Genomic DNA, 18,898 nt, shown 5'->3' on the forward strand with positions numbered 1-18,898 from the left:
GCACCTGAATGAGCAAGCCTGAATGGGCCAGGGATTATACATAGGACCTGAATGAGCCAGGAATTAAATAAAGTATCTGAATGAGCAAGCCAGTATACATAGCACCTGAATGGGCCAGGGATTATACATAGTACTTGAATGAGCCAGGAATTATACATAGCACCTGAATGGGCCAGGGATTATACAGAATACCTGAATGAGACAGGTGGTATACATAGTACCTGTATGAGCCAGGAATTATGTATAGCACCTGAACGAGCCAGGAATTATACATAGTACCTAAATGAGCCAGGTAGTATACATAGTACCTGAATGAGCCAGGAATTATACATAGTACGTAAAAGAGCCAGGTAGTATACATAGCGCCTGAATGAGCCAGGAATTAAACATAACATCTGAATGAGTGAGGTAATATACACAGAGCCAGGAATTATACATAGCACCTGAATGAGCCAGCCAGTATACATAGTACCTGAATGAGCCAGGTAGTATACATAGCACCTGAATGAGCCAGGAATTAAACATAACATCTGAATGAGTGAGGTAGTATACACAGAGCCAGGAATTATACAGAATACCTGAATGAGGCAGCCAGTATACATAGTACCTGAATGAGCCAGCCAGTATACATAGCACCTGCATGAGCAAGCCAGTATACATAGTACCTGAATGGGCCAGGAATTATACATAGTACCTGAATGAGCCAGGTAGTATACATAGCGCCTGAATGAGCCAGGAATTAAACATAACATCTGAATGAGCAAGCCAGTATACATAGTACCTGAATGGGCCAGCCACTATACATAGTACCTGAATGAGCAAGCCAGTATACATAGCACCTTAATGAGGCAGCCAGTATACATAGCACCTTAATTGGCCAGGAATTATACATAGTACCTGAATGAGCCAGCTAGTATACATATCACCTGAATGAGGCAGCCAGTATACATAGTACTTGAATGAGCAAGCCAGTATACATAGTACCTGAATGGGCCAGCCACTATACATAGTACCTGCATGAGCAAGCCAGTATACATAGCACCTGCATGAGCAAGCCAGTATACATAGTACCTGAATGGGCCAGGAATTATACATAGTACCTGAATGAGCCAGGTAGTATACATAGCGCCTGAATGAGCCAGGAATTAAACATAACATCTGAATGAGTGAGGTAGTATACACAGAGCCAGGAATTATATATATAGTACCTGAATGTGCCAGGTTGTATGCATAATACCTGAATGAGCCAGGAATTATACATAGTACCTGAATGAGCCAGGAATTAAACATAGTTCCTGAATGAGCAAGCCAGTATACATAGTACCTGAATGAGCAAGCCAGTATACATAGTTCCTGAATGAGCCAGGAATTAAACATAGTTCCTGAATGAGCAAGCCAGTATACATAGTACCTAAATGAGCAAGCCAGTATACATAGTGAGTGAGTGAGTGAGGGGGGTTTAACGCCGCTTTTAACAGTATTCCAGTTATATCGCGACGTGTCAGCTTAATGTGGGAGGAAAGCCCGAAGTGATGCAGGTCTCAGACGTTTACCACTTCGGTGAAACCCACGAGCACGGGTATGGTGCTGACAAACCTAGAAACATAATCGGGGCGAACCGGGATTCGAGCCAATAATCATAGGTTTCTGGTGTGCCCAAGGGACGCAACTCTGCACAGCGAATTGCGGCGCCTTAGACGACTGGACCACCCGTGTCCCCAAGCATACATAGTACCTGAATGAGCAAGGAATTATGCATAGTTCCTGAATGAGCAAGGCAGTATACATAGAACCTAAATGAGCAAGCCAGTATACATAGTACCTGAATGAGCAAGCCAGTATACATAGCACCTGAATGAGCAAGCCAGTATACATAGCACCTGAATGAGGCAGCCAGTATATATAGTACCTGAATGAGGCAGCCAGTGCACATAGCACCTGAATGAGGCATCCAGTATATATAGTACCTGAATGAGCCAGCCAGTATACATAGTACCTGAATTAGGCAGCCAGTATACACAGCACCTGAATGAGCAAGCCAGTATACATAGAACTTGAATGAGCTTGCCAGTACAAAAACTACCTGAATGAGCCAGCCAGTATACATAGTACCTGAATGAGGCAGCCAGTATACATAGTACTTGAATGAGCCAGCCAATATACATAGTAACTGATTGAGCCTACAAATATACATCGCACCTGAATGAGCCAGCGAGTATACATAGCACCTGAATGAGGCAGCCAGTATACATAGTAACTGAATGAGGCATCCAGTAAATATAGCACTTGATTGGGTCAGCCAGTATACATACTACGTGAATGAGGCAGCCAGTATACATAGTACCTGAATCAGGTAGCCAGTATACATAGCACCTGAATGAGGCAGCCAGTATACATAGCACCTGAATGTGTCAGCCAGTATACATAGCACCTGAATGAGGCAGCCAGTATACATAGTAACTGAATGAGGCAGCCAGTATATATAGTAACTGATTGAGGCAACCAGTATACATAGTAACTGATTGAGCCAGCCAGTATACATAGTACCTGAATGAGGCAGCAAGTATACATAGTACCTGAATGAGCCAGCGAGTATACATATTACCTGAATGAGGCATCTAGTATACATAGCACCTGAATGAGGCAGCCAGTATACATAGTTCCAGAATGAGTCTGCAAGTATACATAGTACCTGAATGAGGCAGCAAGTATAAACAGCACCTGAATGAGGCAGCCAGTATACATAGTACCTGAATGAGGCAGCCAGTATACATAGTAGCTGAATGAGCCAGCCAGTATACATAGTAACTGAAATGAGGCAGCCAGTATACATAGTAGCTGAATGAGCCAGCCAGTATACATAGTAACTGAAATGAGGCAGCCAGTATACATAGTACCTGAATGAGCAAGCCAGTATACATACTACCTGTATGAGTCAGCCAGTATACATAGCACCTGAATGAGGCAGCCGGTATACATAGTACCTGAATGAGCCAGCCAGTATACATAGTAACTGATTGAGCCAGCCAGTATACATAGTACCTGAATGAGGCAGCCAGTATACATAATGTATAAATAACGGTGATGCCGTACTATAACATTTCTATGTATCGAAGTAAACAAAAAAGAGTGCGTTTAAAATTGTTTTTCGATTATATCAGAGTAATCAGTGTCTTTAGGTGTTGGTATATTATGTTTTGTATATTTTAAGAATCATCAACATGTTTCAGATTGATAGATAATGACAAACATGTATGTTTCTTACTGTTTTTCTTAGTTCTAGCTTTGATGATAATTCATGTTCACCTCGCAAGTCTTCGCTTAGTTTGCGAGAAGGTTATGCCCTTATTATGCAAACATGTGTGCTGTCGTTGTCGCATTGAGGTGTGTCAGTATGAGTGGCACTCGTTTATAACAAATGACAATGACTAAGTAAAGGGTTGTAAAATCGATTTGAGAGGTCTTTAAAAAACAAACATTTGAAGCTCTAACTGTCAGCTTATAAATCTCAATCACGGAGAACCGCTCACACATATTAATACAATCCATGCCTAGTGTCTAACATAAATAAGTCTAAGTACTACAGTGCCTTACATAAGCCTCAGTACCACAACGTCTAACATAAGCCTTAGTACCACAGCGTCTAACATAAGCCTTAGCACCACAACGTTTAACATAAGCCTTAACACCACAACGTCTAACATAAGCCTTAGTACCACAGCGTCTAACATAAGCCTTAGCACCACAGCGTTTAACATAAGCCTTAACACCACAACGTTTAACATAAGCCTTAGCACCACAGCGTTTAACATAAGCCTTAGTACCACAGCGTCTAACATAAAACATAAGCCTTAACACCACAGCGTCTAACATAAGCCTTAGTACCACAGCGTCTAACATAAGCCTTAGCACCACAGCGTTTAGCATAAGCCTTAACACCACAACATCTAACATAAGCCTTAGTACCACAGCGTCTAACATAAGCCTTAGCACCACAGCGTTTAACATAAGCCTTAGCACCACAGCGTCTAACATAAGCCTTAGTACCACAGCGTCTAACATAAGCCTTAGCACCACAGCGTCTAACATAAGCCTTAGCACCACAGCGTCTAACATAAAACATAAGCCTTAGCACCACAGTGTCTAACATAAGCCTTAGCACCACAGTGCATAACATAAGCATTAACACCACAGCGTCTAACATAAGCCTCAGCATCACAGCGTCTAGCATAAGCCTTAACACCACAGCGTCTAACATAAAACATAAGCCTTAGCACCACAGTGTCTAACATAAGCCTTAGCACCACAGTGCATAACATAAGCATTAACAACACAGCATCTAACATAAGCCTCAGCATCACAGCGTCTAGCATAAGCCTTAACACCACAGCATCTAACATAAAACATAAGCCTTAGCACCACAGTGTCTAACATAAGCCTTAGCGCCACAGTGCATAACATAAGCCTTATCACCACAGTGCATAACATAAGCCTCAGCACCACAGTGTATAACATAAGCCTTAACACCACAGCGTCTAACATAAGCCTTAGCGTCACAGCGTCTAACATAAGCCTTAACACCACAGTGCATAACATAAGCCTTAACACCACAGTGAATAACATAAGCCTTAACACCACAGCGTCTAACATAAGTCTTAACACCACAGTGCATAACAAAAGCCTTAACACTATCGCGTCTAACATAAGCCTTAACACAACAGCGTCTAACCTAAGCCTTTCTACAACAGTGCCTAACATAAGAATAAGCACCACTGTGCTTTACATAAGCCTCAGGACAAAATTGCCTTTCATAAGCCGTAGCAGCACAGTGCATAACATAAGCCTTTGTACCAAAGTGCATAACATAAGCGGCAGTACCACAGGACCGGGTATTATGTTATGTCTTGATGTGTAACGCCATATTGTGTACATAGTCGATGTATCGTGACGTGTAATGCCATGGTGTGTACATAGACCATGTATCTTGACGTGTAACGCCATATTGTGTACATAGTCGATGCATCTTGACGTGTAACTCCATGGTGTGTACATAGACCATGTATCTTGACGTATAACGCCATATTGTGTACATAGTCGATGTATCTTGACGTGTAACGCCATGTTATGAACATAGCCCATGTATCGTCGGCCTTGTCATCGAGTTTCAGCTAAATGTAACTAAAGGTAATATTCAGTCCAACTGCTATGCCATCCCTATTGACCCCGTTATGGCCGCCTTTGGATACTAAAGTCATCTTAAGCCCTCAATATATGTTGTGTCGTTGTGTAGTAGTCGGATCTTTTAGTGTCTTTCTTACTAATTTTAAATACAATTCAGTGATATAATATCAGTTCTTTTACTGTCTTTTGTTCACAGGTTTTCATACGATTTAAGTGTATAACTTTGTGACAGATATTCTGCTGATGTCACCTTTATGGGTTTCTCTCACTGACTACATATTGCCTGCTCCTTGTTTCTGCATGGGTGACGCTTGTTGACTCTATGGGTATTAGACAACTTAGTCCAAGTATCCTACCTGGAAAGGTATGTTTGTTAAAATATGGAAATCGGTTTGTGTATCCTTTCTCGAAAATAGAACATATGGACGTGTTGACGATGTCTTTGGCCACAGAAATCTTAAAGCTTCAAGTCTCCTACCTTTGTACCAGTCAGCTAATCCCCAAACCCACCGTGCACGTGCTGTCACTGCTCCCAGTCGACCTATACAGCATGCTTCCAGACCACGGCAAGTTGTTTCCATTTGGATGAATGTATCAGATACGTGACGTGTACTGATATCCCCATAACAGTTAATCCTTTAGTAAGAATACATCTGGGCATTACAGAGGCATGAATGTGGACATATGCAGCTGTACATTACAGAGGCGTGGCGGTGGACATATACAGCTGTACATTACAGAGGCGTGACGGTGGACAATGACTGTGGACGCATATGTTCGGTTGCTTGATAAATGTAGTAAATCAGCCCTACCAATAGTTCATTGTCCGTCATACTCGTATGTGCGCCGCAGCATTGGCGATGTGAAAGTTATGAATTATAGAGAGCAAGTAGAGTTGTTTACAAGCGGATTATCTCGACGACGACGGTATATGTGGACATATACAGCTGTACATTACAGAGGCGAGGCGGTGATCATATGCAGGTGTAAATTACAGAGGCGTGACGGTTGGCAGACACAGCTGTACATTACAGAGGCATGACTGTGGACATATACAGCTGTACATTACAGAGGCGTGGCGGTGGACATATGCAGGTGAACATTACAGTGGCTTGACTGTGGACATATACAGCTGTACATTACAGAGGCGAGGCGGTGATCATATGCAGCTGTACATTACAGAGGCATGACTGTGGACATATACAGCTCTACATTACAGTGGCGTGACTGTGGACATATCCAGCTGTACATTACAGAGGCGTGGCGGTGGACATATACAGCTGTACATTACAGTGGCTTGACTGTGGACATATACAGCTGTACATTACAAAAGCATGACTGTAAACATATACAGCTGTACATTACAGTGGCGTGACTGGACATATACAGCTGTACATTACAGTGGCGTGACGGTGGACATATACAGCTGTAAATAACAGCGGTGTTACTGTGGACATATACCGCTGTACATTACAGAGGCGTGGCGGTGGACATACACAGCTGTACATTACAGTGCCGTGACTGGACATATGCAGCTTTACATTACAGTGGCGTGACTGTGGACATATACAGCTGTACATTACAGTGGCGTGACTGTGGACATATACAGCTGTACATAACAGTGGCGTGACTGTGGACATATACAGCTGTACATTACAGTGGCGTGACTGTGGACATATACAGCTGTACATTACAGTGGCGTGACGGTGGACATATACAGCTGTACATTACAGTGGCGTGACTGTGGACATATACAGCTGTACATTACAGTGGCGTGACTGTGGAAATATCCAGCTGTAAATTACAGTGGCGTGACGGTGGACATATACAGCTGTACATTACAGAGGCGTGGCTGTGGACATATACAGCTGTACATTACAGAGGCGAGGCGGTGGACATATGCAGGTGTACATTACAGTGGTGTGACGGTGGACATACAAAGCTGTACATTACAGAGGCGTGGCTGTGGACATATACAGCTGTACATTACAGAGGCGAGGCGGTGGACATATGCAGGTGTACATTACAGTGGTTTGACGGTGGACATACAAAGCTGTACATTACAGAGGCGTGACTGTGGACATATACAGCTGTACATTACAGTGGCGTGACGGTGGACATATACAGCTGTACATTACAGAGGCGTGGCGGTGGACATATACAGCTGTACATTACAGTGGCTTGACTGTGGACATATACAACTGTACATTACAGAGGCGTGACTGTGGACATATACAGCTGTACATTACAGTGGGGTGACTGTGGACATATCCAGCTGTACATTACAGAGGCGTGGCGGTGGACATATACAGCTGTACATTACAGTGGCTTGACTGTGGACATATACAGCTGTACATTACAGAGGCATGACTGTAAACATATGCAGCTGTACATTACAGAGGCATGATTGTGGAGATATACAGCTGTACATTACAGTGGCGTGACTGGACATATACAGCTGTACATTACAGTGGCGTGACTGTGGACATATACAGCTGTACATTACAGTGGCGTGACTGTGGACATATACAGCTGTACATTACAGTGGCGTGACTGTGGACATATACAGCTGTACATTACAGTGGCGTGACTGTGGAAATATCCAGCTGTAAATTACAGTGGCGTGACGGTGGACATATACAGCTGTACATTACAGTGCCGTGACTGGACATATGCAGCTTTACATTACAGTGGCGTGACTGTGGACATATACAGCTGTACATAACAGTGGCGTGACTGTGGACATATACAGCTGTACATTACAGTGGCTTGACGGTGGACATATACAGCTGTACATTACAGTGGCGTGACTGTGGACATATACTGCTCTACATTACAGTGGCGTGGCGGTGGACATATACAACTGTGCATTACAGTGGCGTGACTGTGGACATATACAGCTGTACATTACAGTGGCGTGACTGTGGACATATACAGCTGTACATTACAGAGGCGTGGCGGTGGACATATATAGCTGTACATTACAGAGGCGTGACGGTGGACAATGACTGTGGACGCATATGTTCGGTTGCTTGATAAATGTAGTAAATCAGCCCTACCAATAGTTCATTGTCCGTCATACTCGTATGTGCGCCGCAGCATTGGCGATGTGAAAGTTATGAATTATAGAGAGCAAGTAGAGTTGTTTACAAGCGGATTATCTCGACGACGGCTTGAAGTATGACCAGACGCCCTCCTCTGTTGTGAGTGTAATGAGCGAGTGTAATGCTGAAATATGGTCTCATCAGGTATTTGCGGTTGCATGAAATGGCTAACCAGCAAAGGTCTTGTTTGTATTGTTGTCAGTACAAATTCACCTTGGTGAGCACATGATATTGAATTTCGAAATATTCCGTTATTTCACATATAAACTAGCATATAGCTATCTGAATTTTGATTCACATAATACACATTTGGGAAACATGGAGTTCTACATTTCGCTGCCTCATACTGGGCACTAGAGAACTGGTTCCTAACACAAGGTAAATCATTATGCTATAATGAAGGAACGTTGAAGAAGTAATATTCATTGACAACAGACCACTGTTCGCTGGAAGGCGACTAAGCCGCCGACTAGCTGGCACAACAAACTTGTCCTGGAGGATATTCAAAGCCATCTACTTAGTAATATACTACTATTGCTAACTGCACACGACAAATATAGATTATATATCTGCTATCCTAGATTAGACTGGCGGAGCATTTTCTCCGTGTGAAAGCTATCTAATGGTGGTATTGTGCTAGATGGGCGAGATATACAGTATGTACTGACGGTGTTCTGTGCTGCTCATAAACGGAGCAATGATGCGTTGACCGGTGATTGTGAAGCTCCATGCCATCATGTGTATGACATATCGATTACACCACAGCTTTTTCATACAACCATTCAAGACGCATGCTTTGATTTCCCCCGGTTTATTCTTTTCTTTCCGACTAATTAGTTAAAGCCCTCCTACCGTCAACAATTCCTCGCCGTGAGCGGAGTGTTGGCCTCGGACAGGCGGGGAACAATTAGTAGCAATTCATCTCTGCTTGTTCGTCGTCTCTTCCCTAAGGAGCATCGCAGTTCAAGTTAATATGATTGAAATGAGCTGGGACGTTTCAGCGATCTTTGCAAGTCGTCAATAAAGACATATTGGCAAATATAACATGGGCTCGCCACCCATCTAATGATACCCAGAAATCTTTTAAAGCGGGGGATAATTATCTCTTGAACAAGGGATAAGGTGCGAGGTTAAGTACTCTCAAATGCAGCCAATATTTTCTTTCTCGCTCCCTCTATGGATTGGTCTTCGCCATGTGTTCTATGTTGCTATAAAAAGACGGGTGGCCTGGCAAATTGGACGGCAAACAAACAATTGAGCACGAGAAACGGTGATCAGCTCCGATTTCCCTCCTACATAGTTCGATCTCCTTGAAAAGCGCTAAACCACATGACGTCTCGCCTGGCTTGACGGTACATACAGTGGTCGTTGCAGAGAACTGAGGCGGCCCGTGGCTCTAGACTGCAACATTGGATGACGTCGTGCTACCCGCAGACTCCAGAGAATCGCCCAAACCTACTCTCTGCTTCTCCTTGATGCAATCCCGGCTGTGGGAAACAATACGGTAGACTTGCCAAGTAATTGGATTACAAGTTGAGATGCTATAGCAGTTGTATTATATGGAAAGAATACCCCAAGACAACCATCCGCGTCTCGATTTAGAGGAATGATTGACTAGCAGAAACTTCGTCAAGGCCCCAGTGATTTGGTAGCAGGCAGACATCTGCCCCCAAGCCGGCATTAGTCGTGGACAACGTCCTGCGCGATCAACTAGTGTCCGGCACAGAGCAGCTGTGAATTACTCGCACTAGACTAAGTCTGGTGAAAGGCGACTACGTCGTGATACGTCCACGTGTAGTGCACTTTCGGGCGTTGCTGTCACATGTAGACCGACGCTAAACAACGTTTGGCATATACCTGGATATGGCACTGGACATGGCTGGAAAGGTTAGTAGTAGACAAATCGTCAAATATCTACCTACTTTAGGGGCAATGTCTGTGTAACACTCGCTGTTGTCTTCTTCCTTCACACAATACATAAGCTACACACGACCCCAGGCATGTCTGTTTAATAGAATATCTAAGGCCTGGATTTTGCTTTTAAAACGCTAGGATACATTGATAAAGTAGTTTTCATTTGTGTCAACAATTTCAGTGAGGTTAATTGTAATCCCAGGTGTATGGCAAGGAATGTTATTTTCATGACTGTACTCTGATGGATGTTGAATAATGTCTGTGCTCACAACATCGTCCGCCGTGCCTGCAGGCAGAGTGAACCACTTCTCCCACGCGGCTGTAGTAACTCACGGAGAGGGACCATCACTCAGGGCGACACTGACCAGGCAGCTGTGACGTAGTGGTCCGCCATGGGACGAATTAAGGTCGTGTTGTGTCATCCCTTGATATACCACTTTAAATTGACAATACTAGAATTTATCCACTGTATTATTGAACAAGAATGAACTTTCTTTACTTTTCGACAATAGAAAAAGTCTCTTGAGACCGCATTATTGTGAGGCATACTGGTTTGACATAGGCACCCTTGAGACAAACACACATTCTCTTTACTGTAAGGCATATATAGTGTGTCATAGGCACTCTTGAGACAAACACATTCTCTTCCCTGTAAGGCATATATAGTGTGTCATAGGCACTCTTGAGACAAACACATTATCTTTACTGTAAGGCATATATAGTGTGTCATAGGCACTCTTGAGACAAACACACATTCTCTTTACTGTAAGGCATATATAGTGTGTCATAGGCACTCTTGAGACAAACACATTCTCTTCCCTGTAAGGCATATATAGTGTGTCATAGGCACTCTTGAGACAAACACATTATCTTTACTGTAAGGCATATATAGTGTGTCATAGGCACTCTTGAGACAAACACACATTCTCTTTACTGTAAGGCATATATAGTGTGTCATAGGCACTCTTGAGACAAACACATTATCTTCCCTGTAAGGCATATATAGTGTGTCATAGGCACTCTTGAGACAAACACATTCTCTTCCCTGTAAGGCATATATAGTGTGTCATAGGCACTCTTGAGACAAACACATTATCTTTACTGTAAGGCATATATAGTGTGTCATAGGCACTCTTGAGACAAACACACATTCTCTTTACTGTAAGGCATACTATAGTGTGTCATAGGCACTCTTGAGACAAACACACATTCTCTTCCCTGTAAGGCATATATAGTGTGTCATAGGCACTCTTGAGACAAACACATTATCTTCCCTGTAAGGCATATATAGTGTGTCATAGGCACTCTTGAGACAAACACATTCTCTTCCCTGTAAGGCATATATAGTGTGTCATAGGCACTCTTGAGACAAACACATTATCTTTACTGTAAGGCATATATAGTGTGTCATAGGCACTCTTGAGACAAACACACATTCTCTTTACTGTAAGGCATACTATAGTGTGTCATAGGCACTCTTGAGACAAACACACATTCTCTTCCCTGTAAGGCATATATAGTGTGTCATAGGCACTCTTGAGACAAACACATTCTCTTCCCTGTAAGGCATATATAGTGTGTCATAGGCACTCTTGAGACAAACACATTATCTTTACTGTAAGGCATATATAGTGTGTCATAGGCACTCTTGAGACAAACACACATTCTCTTTACTGTAAGGCATATATAGTGTGTCATAGGTGTAGCAGAATAAGTGTGTGCATCGATAAATGATGTGAAAACACTGCTACGAGTGTGATTCGTTTTATTAGATGACGAGTATGTGTGGTATACGTTTCTTTCACAGCCTGAAATACACAATAACACTCAATAAGAATCTTGTAAATTATGACAATTAAAATGAGAACATGATACTTCATTAGGATTACCTTATACATGTATAGAGGATATGTATACGTCAGAACATGATACATCATTAGAATTACATTATACATACATGTAGTATATGCATACGTCAAATCAAAATACTTCTTAGGTGGTGTAAAACGTGATCAATAGATAAACATAAACATAAACATAAACATAAACATAAACATAAACATAATAATAATAATAATAATATATTTACATGTGGTGATAAGTAAACATACCAGAAGTATGGCCTCTAGGTGTGGGTTACACTTTAGTCTGCCACGACTACATGGCCAGGGCTACAGTGACATCAAAGTACCTATAAATATGGAAACTATTCTAAATGTACAATAAGCTTCCTTACACAATGCTCTTGCACGTGTGGACATTATTATCAAATCAGTGCTATTGTTTATACATATTTACAGATCTGAACACAGCACTACCATAAAACACAATAAATTACTAAACATCCTAAAACTATCATAAATGTCCACACACTTACAATACATTTTACACATACATGATAATAGCATCATAAACATATTCAAACAAAACCCTGTCCAGGAGAATCAGACATTGACTAAATCTCACACACATCATCACAAATACCTTATTTAACGTGCACCTATATATATATAATCTTATTTATGAAAAGATAGGTTTATAAATGTTTGAGTATTAAATTGGAAACATACCTTGGCTTCACAAAATCTATAAAATGTGCCCACTTGCTGTCGTCTGTCAGTGACTTGTCTGTGTAGTGACTGAGGTGCAAGTGAGGGTTAAAAAGCATGCAAAGCTGACCCTAAGGAAAACAACAGGGTCTACCACTCAACCAGAACATTTGCCCTGGCTGACACAAAGGAGCTGATAGGGTAATGACTGACCCAAGCATAACTAAGTTAAAAGGTGTTGTATCAAATATTCATTAAAATCCCTAAAACCCATACTGCAAATTAATACTAAATACTAATACTAAATACTAATATCAATAATAAATAATAATACTAAATACTAATATTAATAGAAATACTAATGATAATACTAACTACATTATTATATACACTATATACTAATACTGACACAAATAACTAATGCTAATATTAATACTAATACTAACTACACTATGTATTATATACACTATATACTACTGGTATATTACTGGTTAGTTGACAGTTAAACAAAACCTGTAACTCCCACATAGGCACTCTTGAGACAAACATACATTCTCTTCACTGTAAGGCATACTATAGTGTGTCATTGGCACTCTGGAGACAAACACATATTCTCTTTACTGTAAGGCATACTATAGTTTGACATAGGCACTCTGGAGACACAAACATTCTCTTTACTGTGAGGCCAACTATAGTGTGTCATAGGCACTTTGGAGACACAAACATTCTCTTTACTGTAAGGGATATTTTTTTGACAAAGGCAGTCTGGAGACACAAACATTCTCTTTACTTTAAGTGATACTTTATTTTGACATAGGCAGTCTGGAGACACACACATTCTCTTTACTGTAAGGCATACTATAGTTTGACATAGGCACTTTGGAGACACACACGTTCTCTTTACTGTAAGGCATACTATAGTTTGACATAGGCACTTTGGAGACACACACATTCTCTTTACTGCAAGGGATACTTTATTATGACACAGGCAGTCTAGAGACACAAACATTCTCTTTACTGTAAGGGATACTATAGTGTGTCATAGGCAGTCTGGAGACACAAACATTCTCTTTGCTTTAAGGGATACTTTATTTTACATAGGCAGTCTGGAGACACAAACATTCTCTTTACTGTAAGGCATACTATAGTTTGACATAGGCAGTCTGGGGACACAAACATTCTCTTTACTGTGAGGGAAACTTTATTTTGACATAGGCACTCTGGAGACATACATTCTCTTTACTGTAAGGGAAACTTTGTTTTGACATAGGCATTTTTTTTAGACACAAACATTCTCTTCACTGTAAGGCATACTATAGTCTGACATAGGCTCTTTGGAGACAGAAACATTCTCTTTACTGTAAGGCCTACTTTAGTTTGACATAGGCACTCTGGAGACACACACATTCTCTCTGCTGTAAGGCCTACTTTAGTTTCACATAGTCATGACTAGTGTAAAAAGACACAAACAATATTTCTTGTATTTCAGCGCCTTGAGACAGTATTGAGTAGGAGTTATCTCCCCCTGACAGCCCCGTGTACTACGGGGTTGTGTGACTGTTGTTGGCATCCTAAAAAACATCCTCTAGATAGCCAACTATCACGCCAGAACATGGTACAAAACATGGAAAACTTAAGGGCACGGAATTGCAAATTATTACGGTCAATTATTTCAAAGATTAAACATTCTGTAGTAGTAAAGTATAATTGTCAAGATTTGAGAGCCTTCATTACAATAAAGGCAGTAATAAGAGGCGTCTGTCACGCACACGTTGGCGGTTTGTAGTTAGTGTTTAGCAACAGTGTCTCTCTAGCCGCCTCAGCCGCCATGATTGAGATCACAGTCCCAGCTTAAACGAGAAAACAATTACAGGGGCAGGTTGCCTTTTGAATTTTAAGTGCATCGCACGGAACGGTTAACGTTAGTTGCTTTAGATTCATTCATGCACTGAATGTAAATTGAATTTTGTTTGTTTTTCCACTTTTGTAAAAAGTCAAAATCAACTTGTTTTAAGAAAACATGGAGTTATTCTGCAACTGGTGCAAGTGAAGTGTCATGATGGCGGAAGAAGCTGCAGCAGCAGATAATTAGCACCAGTAAATTCCACTGTATTCAGGACAGGCTCTGTGGAATATATGATAGCAATTATTGAGCCATTTCCTATCCCAATGCACACTTGAGTATTGTGGATTTGCCTATCATAGAGACAATATGCAGGACCCGCCTAGCAGTGTAACGATGTAAGAGGAAATAGAAGCGGTCTCTAGGGAAGTACAAAGAGATGCGCTCCCAAACACACTGTCCTGGCAGTAGCACCACAAATGTGTTAAGGTGTACGCAGTAGTCGCTAATCGGAGATACTTCTGTAGGTTAAGTTGCATCTGAAACACATAGTGTCAGTATTGAAACACTAGTCTGACTTCAGCTACCTGTGGAACCACAACAAGCATGCTTGTACATTTGATCTCTTACCCTGGGATCACAGCAGATTTGTTATCAAATTAACAGTTAATGCATCCCAACTGAGGAACTTCATGTATCTTTAATTAAGTCAGTATGTTGATACTATGGCATAGTGAAGAGAGTCATTGTTGTCTGATACCGTTCGGATTCGTACCCAAAGCAGATGTATTTACGGGCCAGTGTAAATGCAGGAAATCCTAACAGCCCAGAGTAGAATGTGTGACGTAAATAGGGTAAATGGGCTGGTTGTTACCTGGAGAGAATGTAAAGAACGTCAACAGGGCTGGGTTGTTACCCAGATTAAATGTAGAGAATGCCAACAACCTTAGGGTATTACCCGGATAGATGTAACGAATGCCAACATCCCCAGGGTGTCACCCAGAATAAATGTAGACAATGCCAATATCCTTAAGGTGTCATCCACAATAAATATAGAGAATGTCAACAACCATAGCGTGTCATCCAGAATAAATGTAGACAATGCCAACATCCTCAGGATGTCATCCAGAATAAATGTAGACAATACCAACATCCTTAGAGTGTCATCCAGAATAAATGTAGAGAATGTCAACAGCCTTAGGGTGTCACCCAGAGTAAATGTAGAGAATGTCAACAGCCTTAGGGTGTCACCCAGAGTAAATGTAGCGAATGTCAACAGCCTTAGGGTGTCACCCAGAATAAATGTAGACAATGCCAACATTCTAAGGGTGTAATCCAGAATAGATAAAGAGAATGACAACATCTTTAGGGTGCTACCCGGAATAAATGTAGAGAATGCCAACATACTTAGGGTGTAATCCATAATAGATATAGAGAATGCCAACATCCTGAGGGTGTCATCCAGAATAAATGTAGACAATGCCAACAGCCTTAGGGTATCATCCAGATTAAATGTAGAGAATGTCAATACATCTAGAATCTGTGACAGTATCGAGTTGACACCAAAACGAGGATTATTTAAATATTTGAAACATTGCCACGCATAAATCATAGTGAAAGGAAAGTTTCGGGTATGTGTTCGGGTATGTTGTAATACTCCCTCATGGTCACTGATGGTATACATAGTGGAGCTGCGACAATGAATATACCGACCGTGACCTGAAGGACTTTGTTTCTTGATATGTAATACTTATGCCCCGTTCACATGCATAACATTTACTCACGACAGTAATTTTGCAAATTTTTGTGTAATTATACGTACGTGTGTATATGTAAATTTACTATGCGTTCGCGCTGGGTGTGTAAATAAGGTATGTAAATGGTGTAAGGCTCAAATATTCATCAGACTGTTCACGACGTTCGACATGGAAAGGTTGTTACCCAATCCAAGTCCAATGAGAAGAGAGTGACAAACAAAGGTCTTCGTATAAAGCAACATTCAGATGTTACATTCTCTGACGTGGTCATAAACGTTAACGTGACAACATATACATACAGTACAAATTTACATTTACATTTGCACCTGCTTCAGACATGATGCAAATTTGCACTTGGTGTCAATATACACACATACTCGTAAACGCGTTAACATGACAAGTATACCCAAGTATACACTCGATGCAAATATACACACATATGTATAGAGGTGCAAGGGAACGGGGTATTAAAAAATTACGAGTATCTAGAATCATAAAGTAAATTAAAAATATAACCCTGAAATTATAAGCAAAGAATATTCTATTCCTGGTTCGATATGGTAAGACATGATCTAAGAGTTTATGTCATCACGAGTCATCATTAACAAGCTGATTCCCACACAGGCCGATAAAACCACAATAAGGGTTATTATAGAACACTGACTCAGCTGATCGGTACACACTATCTATAGATTCATGTCCACTATGTCGAGGTCTACACGCTGTGTATGCTATGGTGGATCGTAATTTGTTGACACTCTCATAATGCATTCCTCATTAGATGATCGATATCCATACACCCAGTAACCTCCTCATGGTATGCTGGAGTATGTCCATATACCCAGTAACCTCCTCATGGTATGCTGGAATATGTCCATATACCCAGTAACCTCCTCATAGTATGCTGGAGTGTGTCCATATACCCAGTAACCTCCTCATGGTATGCTGAAGTATGTCCATATACCTAGTAATCTCCTAATGGTATGCTGGAGTATGTCCATATACCCAGTAACCTCCTCATAGTATCCTGGAGTATGTCCATATACCCAGTAACCTCCTCATGGTATGCTGGAGTATGTCCATACACCAAGTAACCTCCTCATAGTATGCTGGAATATGTCCATATACCCAGTAACCTCCTCATAGTATGCTGGAGTATGTCCATATACCCAGTAACCTCCTCATGGTATGCTGGAGTATGTCCATATACCTTGTAACCTCCTAATGGTATGCTGGAGTATGTCCATATACCAAGTAACCTCCTCATGGTATGCTGGAGTATGTCCATATACCCAGTAACCTCCTCATAGTATCCTGGAGTATGTCCATATACCCAGTAACCTCCTCATAGTATCCTGGAATATGTCCATATACCCAGTAACCTCCTCATAGTATGCTGGAGTGTGTCCATATACCCAGTAACCTCCTCATGGTATGCTGAAGTATGTCCATATACCTAGTAATCTCCTAATGGTATGCTGGAGTATGTCCATATACCCAGTAACCTCCTCATAGTATCCTGGAGTATGTCCATATACCCAGTAACCTCCTAATGGTATGCTGGAGTATGTCCATACACCAAGTAACCTCCTCATAGTATGCTGGAATATGTCCATATACCCAGTAACCTCCTCATAGTATGCTGGAGTATGTCCATATACCCAGTAACCTCCTCATGGTATGCTGGAGTATGTCCATATACCTTGTAACCTCCTAATGGTATGCTGGAGTATGTCCATATACCAAGTAACCTCCTCATGGTATGCTGGAGTATGTCCATATACCCAGTAACCTCCTCATAGTATGCTGGAGTATGTCCATATACCCAGTAACCTCCTCATAGTATCCTGGAGTATGTCCATATACCCAGTAACCTCCTCATGGTATGCTGGAGTATGTCCATACACCCAGTAACCTCCTCATGGTATGCTGGAGTATGTCCATATACCCAGTAACCTCCTCATGGTATCCTGGAGTATGTCCATATACCTTGTAACCTCCTAATGGTGTGCTGGAGTATGTCCATATACCAAGTAACCTCCTCATGGTATGCTGGAGTATGTCCATATACCCAGTAAGCTCCATGTGGTATGCTGGAGTATGTCCATATACCCAGTAATCTCCTCATGGCATGCTGGAGTATGTCCATATACCTAGTGAGCTCCACATGGTATGCTGGAGTATGTCCACATACCCAGTAAGCTCCACGTGGTATGCTGGAGTATGTCCACATACCCAGTAAGCTCCACATGGTATGCTGGAGTATGTCCATATACCCAGTAAGCTCCACATGGTATCGTTGAGTATGTCCATATACCTAGTAAGCTCCACATGGTATGCTGGAGTATGTCCATATACCTAATAAGCTCCACATGGTATGGTGGAGTATGTCCATATACCTAGTAAGCTCCACATGGCATGCTTGAGTATGTCCATGTACCTAGTAAGCTCCACATTGTATTCTGGAGTATGTCCATATACCTATTAAGCTCAACATGGTAGGCTGGAGTATGTCCATATACCTAGTAACCACCACATGTGTTTTGCACT

The 18,898-nt window shown here is 41.5% G+C and overlaps 2 protein-coding genes across 3 annotated transcripts in view; both read left to right on the forward strand.

Moving 5' to 3' along the window:
• Nucleotides 1–18,898, forward strand: part of LOC139456420 (uncharacterized) — a 90,269-nt gene that overhangs the window by 23,192 nt on the left and 48,179 nt on the right. The window contains exon 1 of one of the 2 annotated variants that reach the window (XM_071238121.1): nt 10,103–10,172. The exons of the other annotated variant lie outside the window; for it this stretch is intronic. The gene's annotated coding sequence lies outside the window, so the exon portion shown is untranslated. Of the gene's footprint in view, nt 1–10,102; nt 10,173–18,898 lie in introns of those variants that run through there. 2 annotated transcript variants of the gene reach the window in all.
• On the forward strand, nt 3,359–5,425 carry LOC139455031 (uncharacterized). The gene is made up of 5 exons (XM_071236617.1): nt 3,359–3,384; nt 3,985–4,107; nt 4,181–4,273; nt 4,465–4,666; nt 5,414–5,425. The coding sequence occupies exons 1-5, from the start codon at nt 3,359–3,361 to the stop codon at nt 5,423–5,425; spliced, it is 456 nt and encodes a 151-aa protein (XP_071092718.1).

This window comes from Haliotis cracherodii, unplaced genomic scaffold (assembly GCF_022045235.1).
Source record: "Haliotis cracherodii isolate W230 unplaced genomic scaffold, xgHalCrac1.p SCAF_11, whole genome shotgun sequence".
Classification (NCBI taxonomy): Eukaryota; Metazoa; Mollusca; class Gastropoda; order Lepetellida; family Haliotidae; genus Haliotis; species Haliotis cracherodii.

Excerpts from the sequence above, each read along its gene's own strand:
- LOC139455031 (XM_071236617.1), top strand. The coding sequence starts at position 3,359 with ATGTGTGCTGTCGTTGTCGCATTGAG. Across the intron at positions 3,385-3,984 it reads GCTGTCGTTGTCGCATTGAG|CCTTAGCACCACAGCGTTTA; the intron begins GTGTGTCAGTAT and ends GTCTAACATAAG. Across the intron at positions 4,108-4,180 it reads ATAAGCCTTAGCACCACAGC|CATTAACACCACAGCGTCTA; the intron begins GTCTAACATAAA and ends GCATAACATAAG.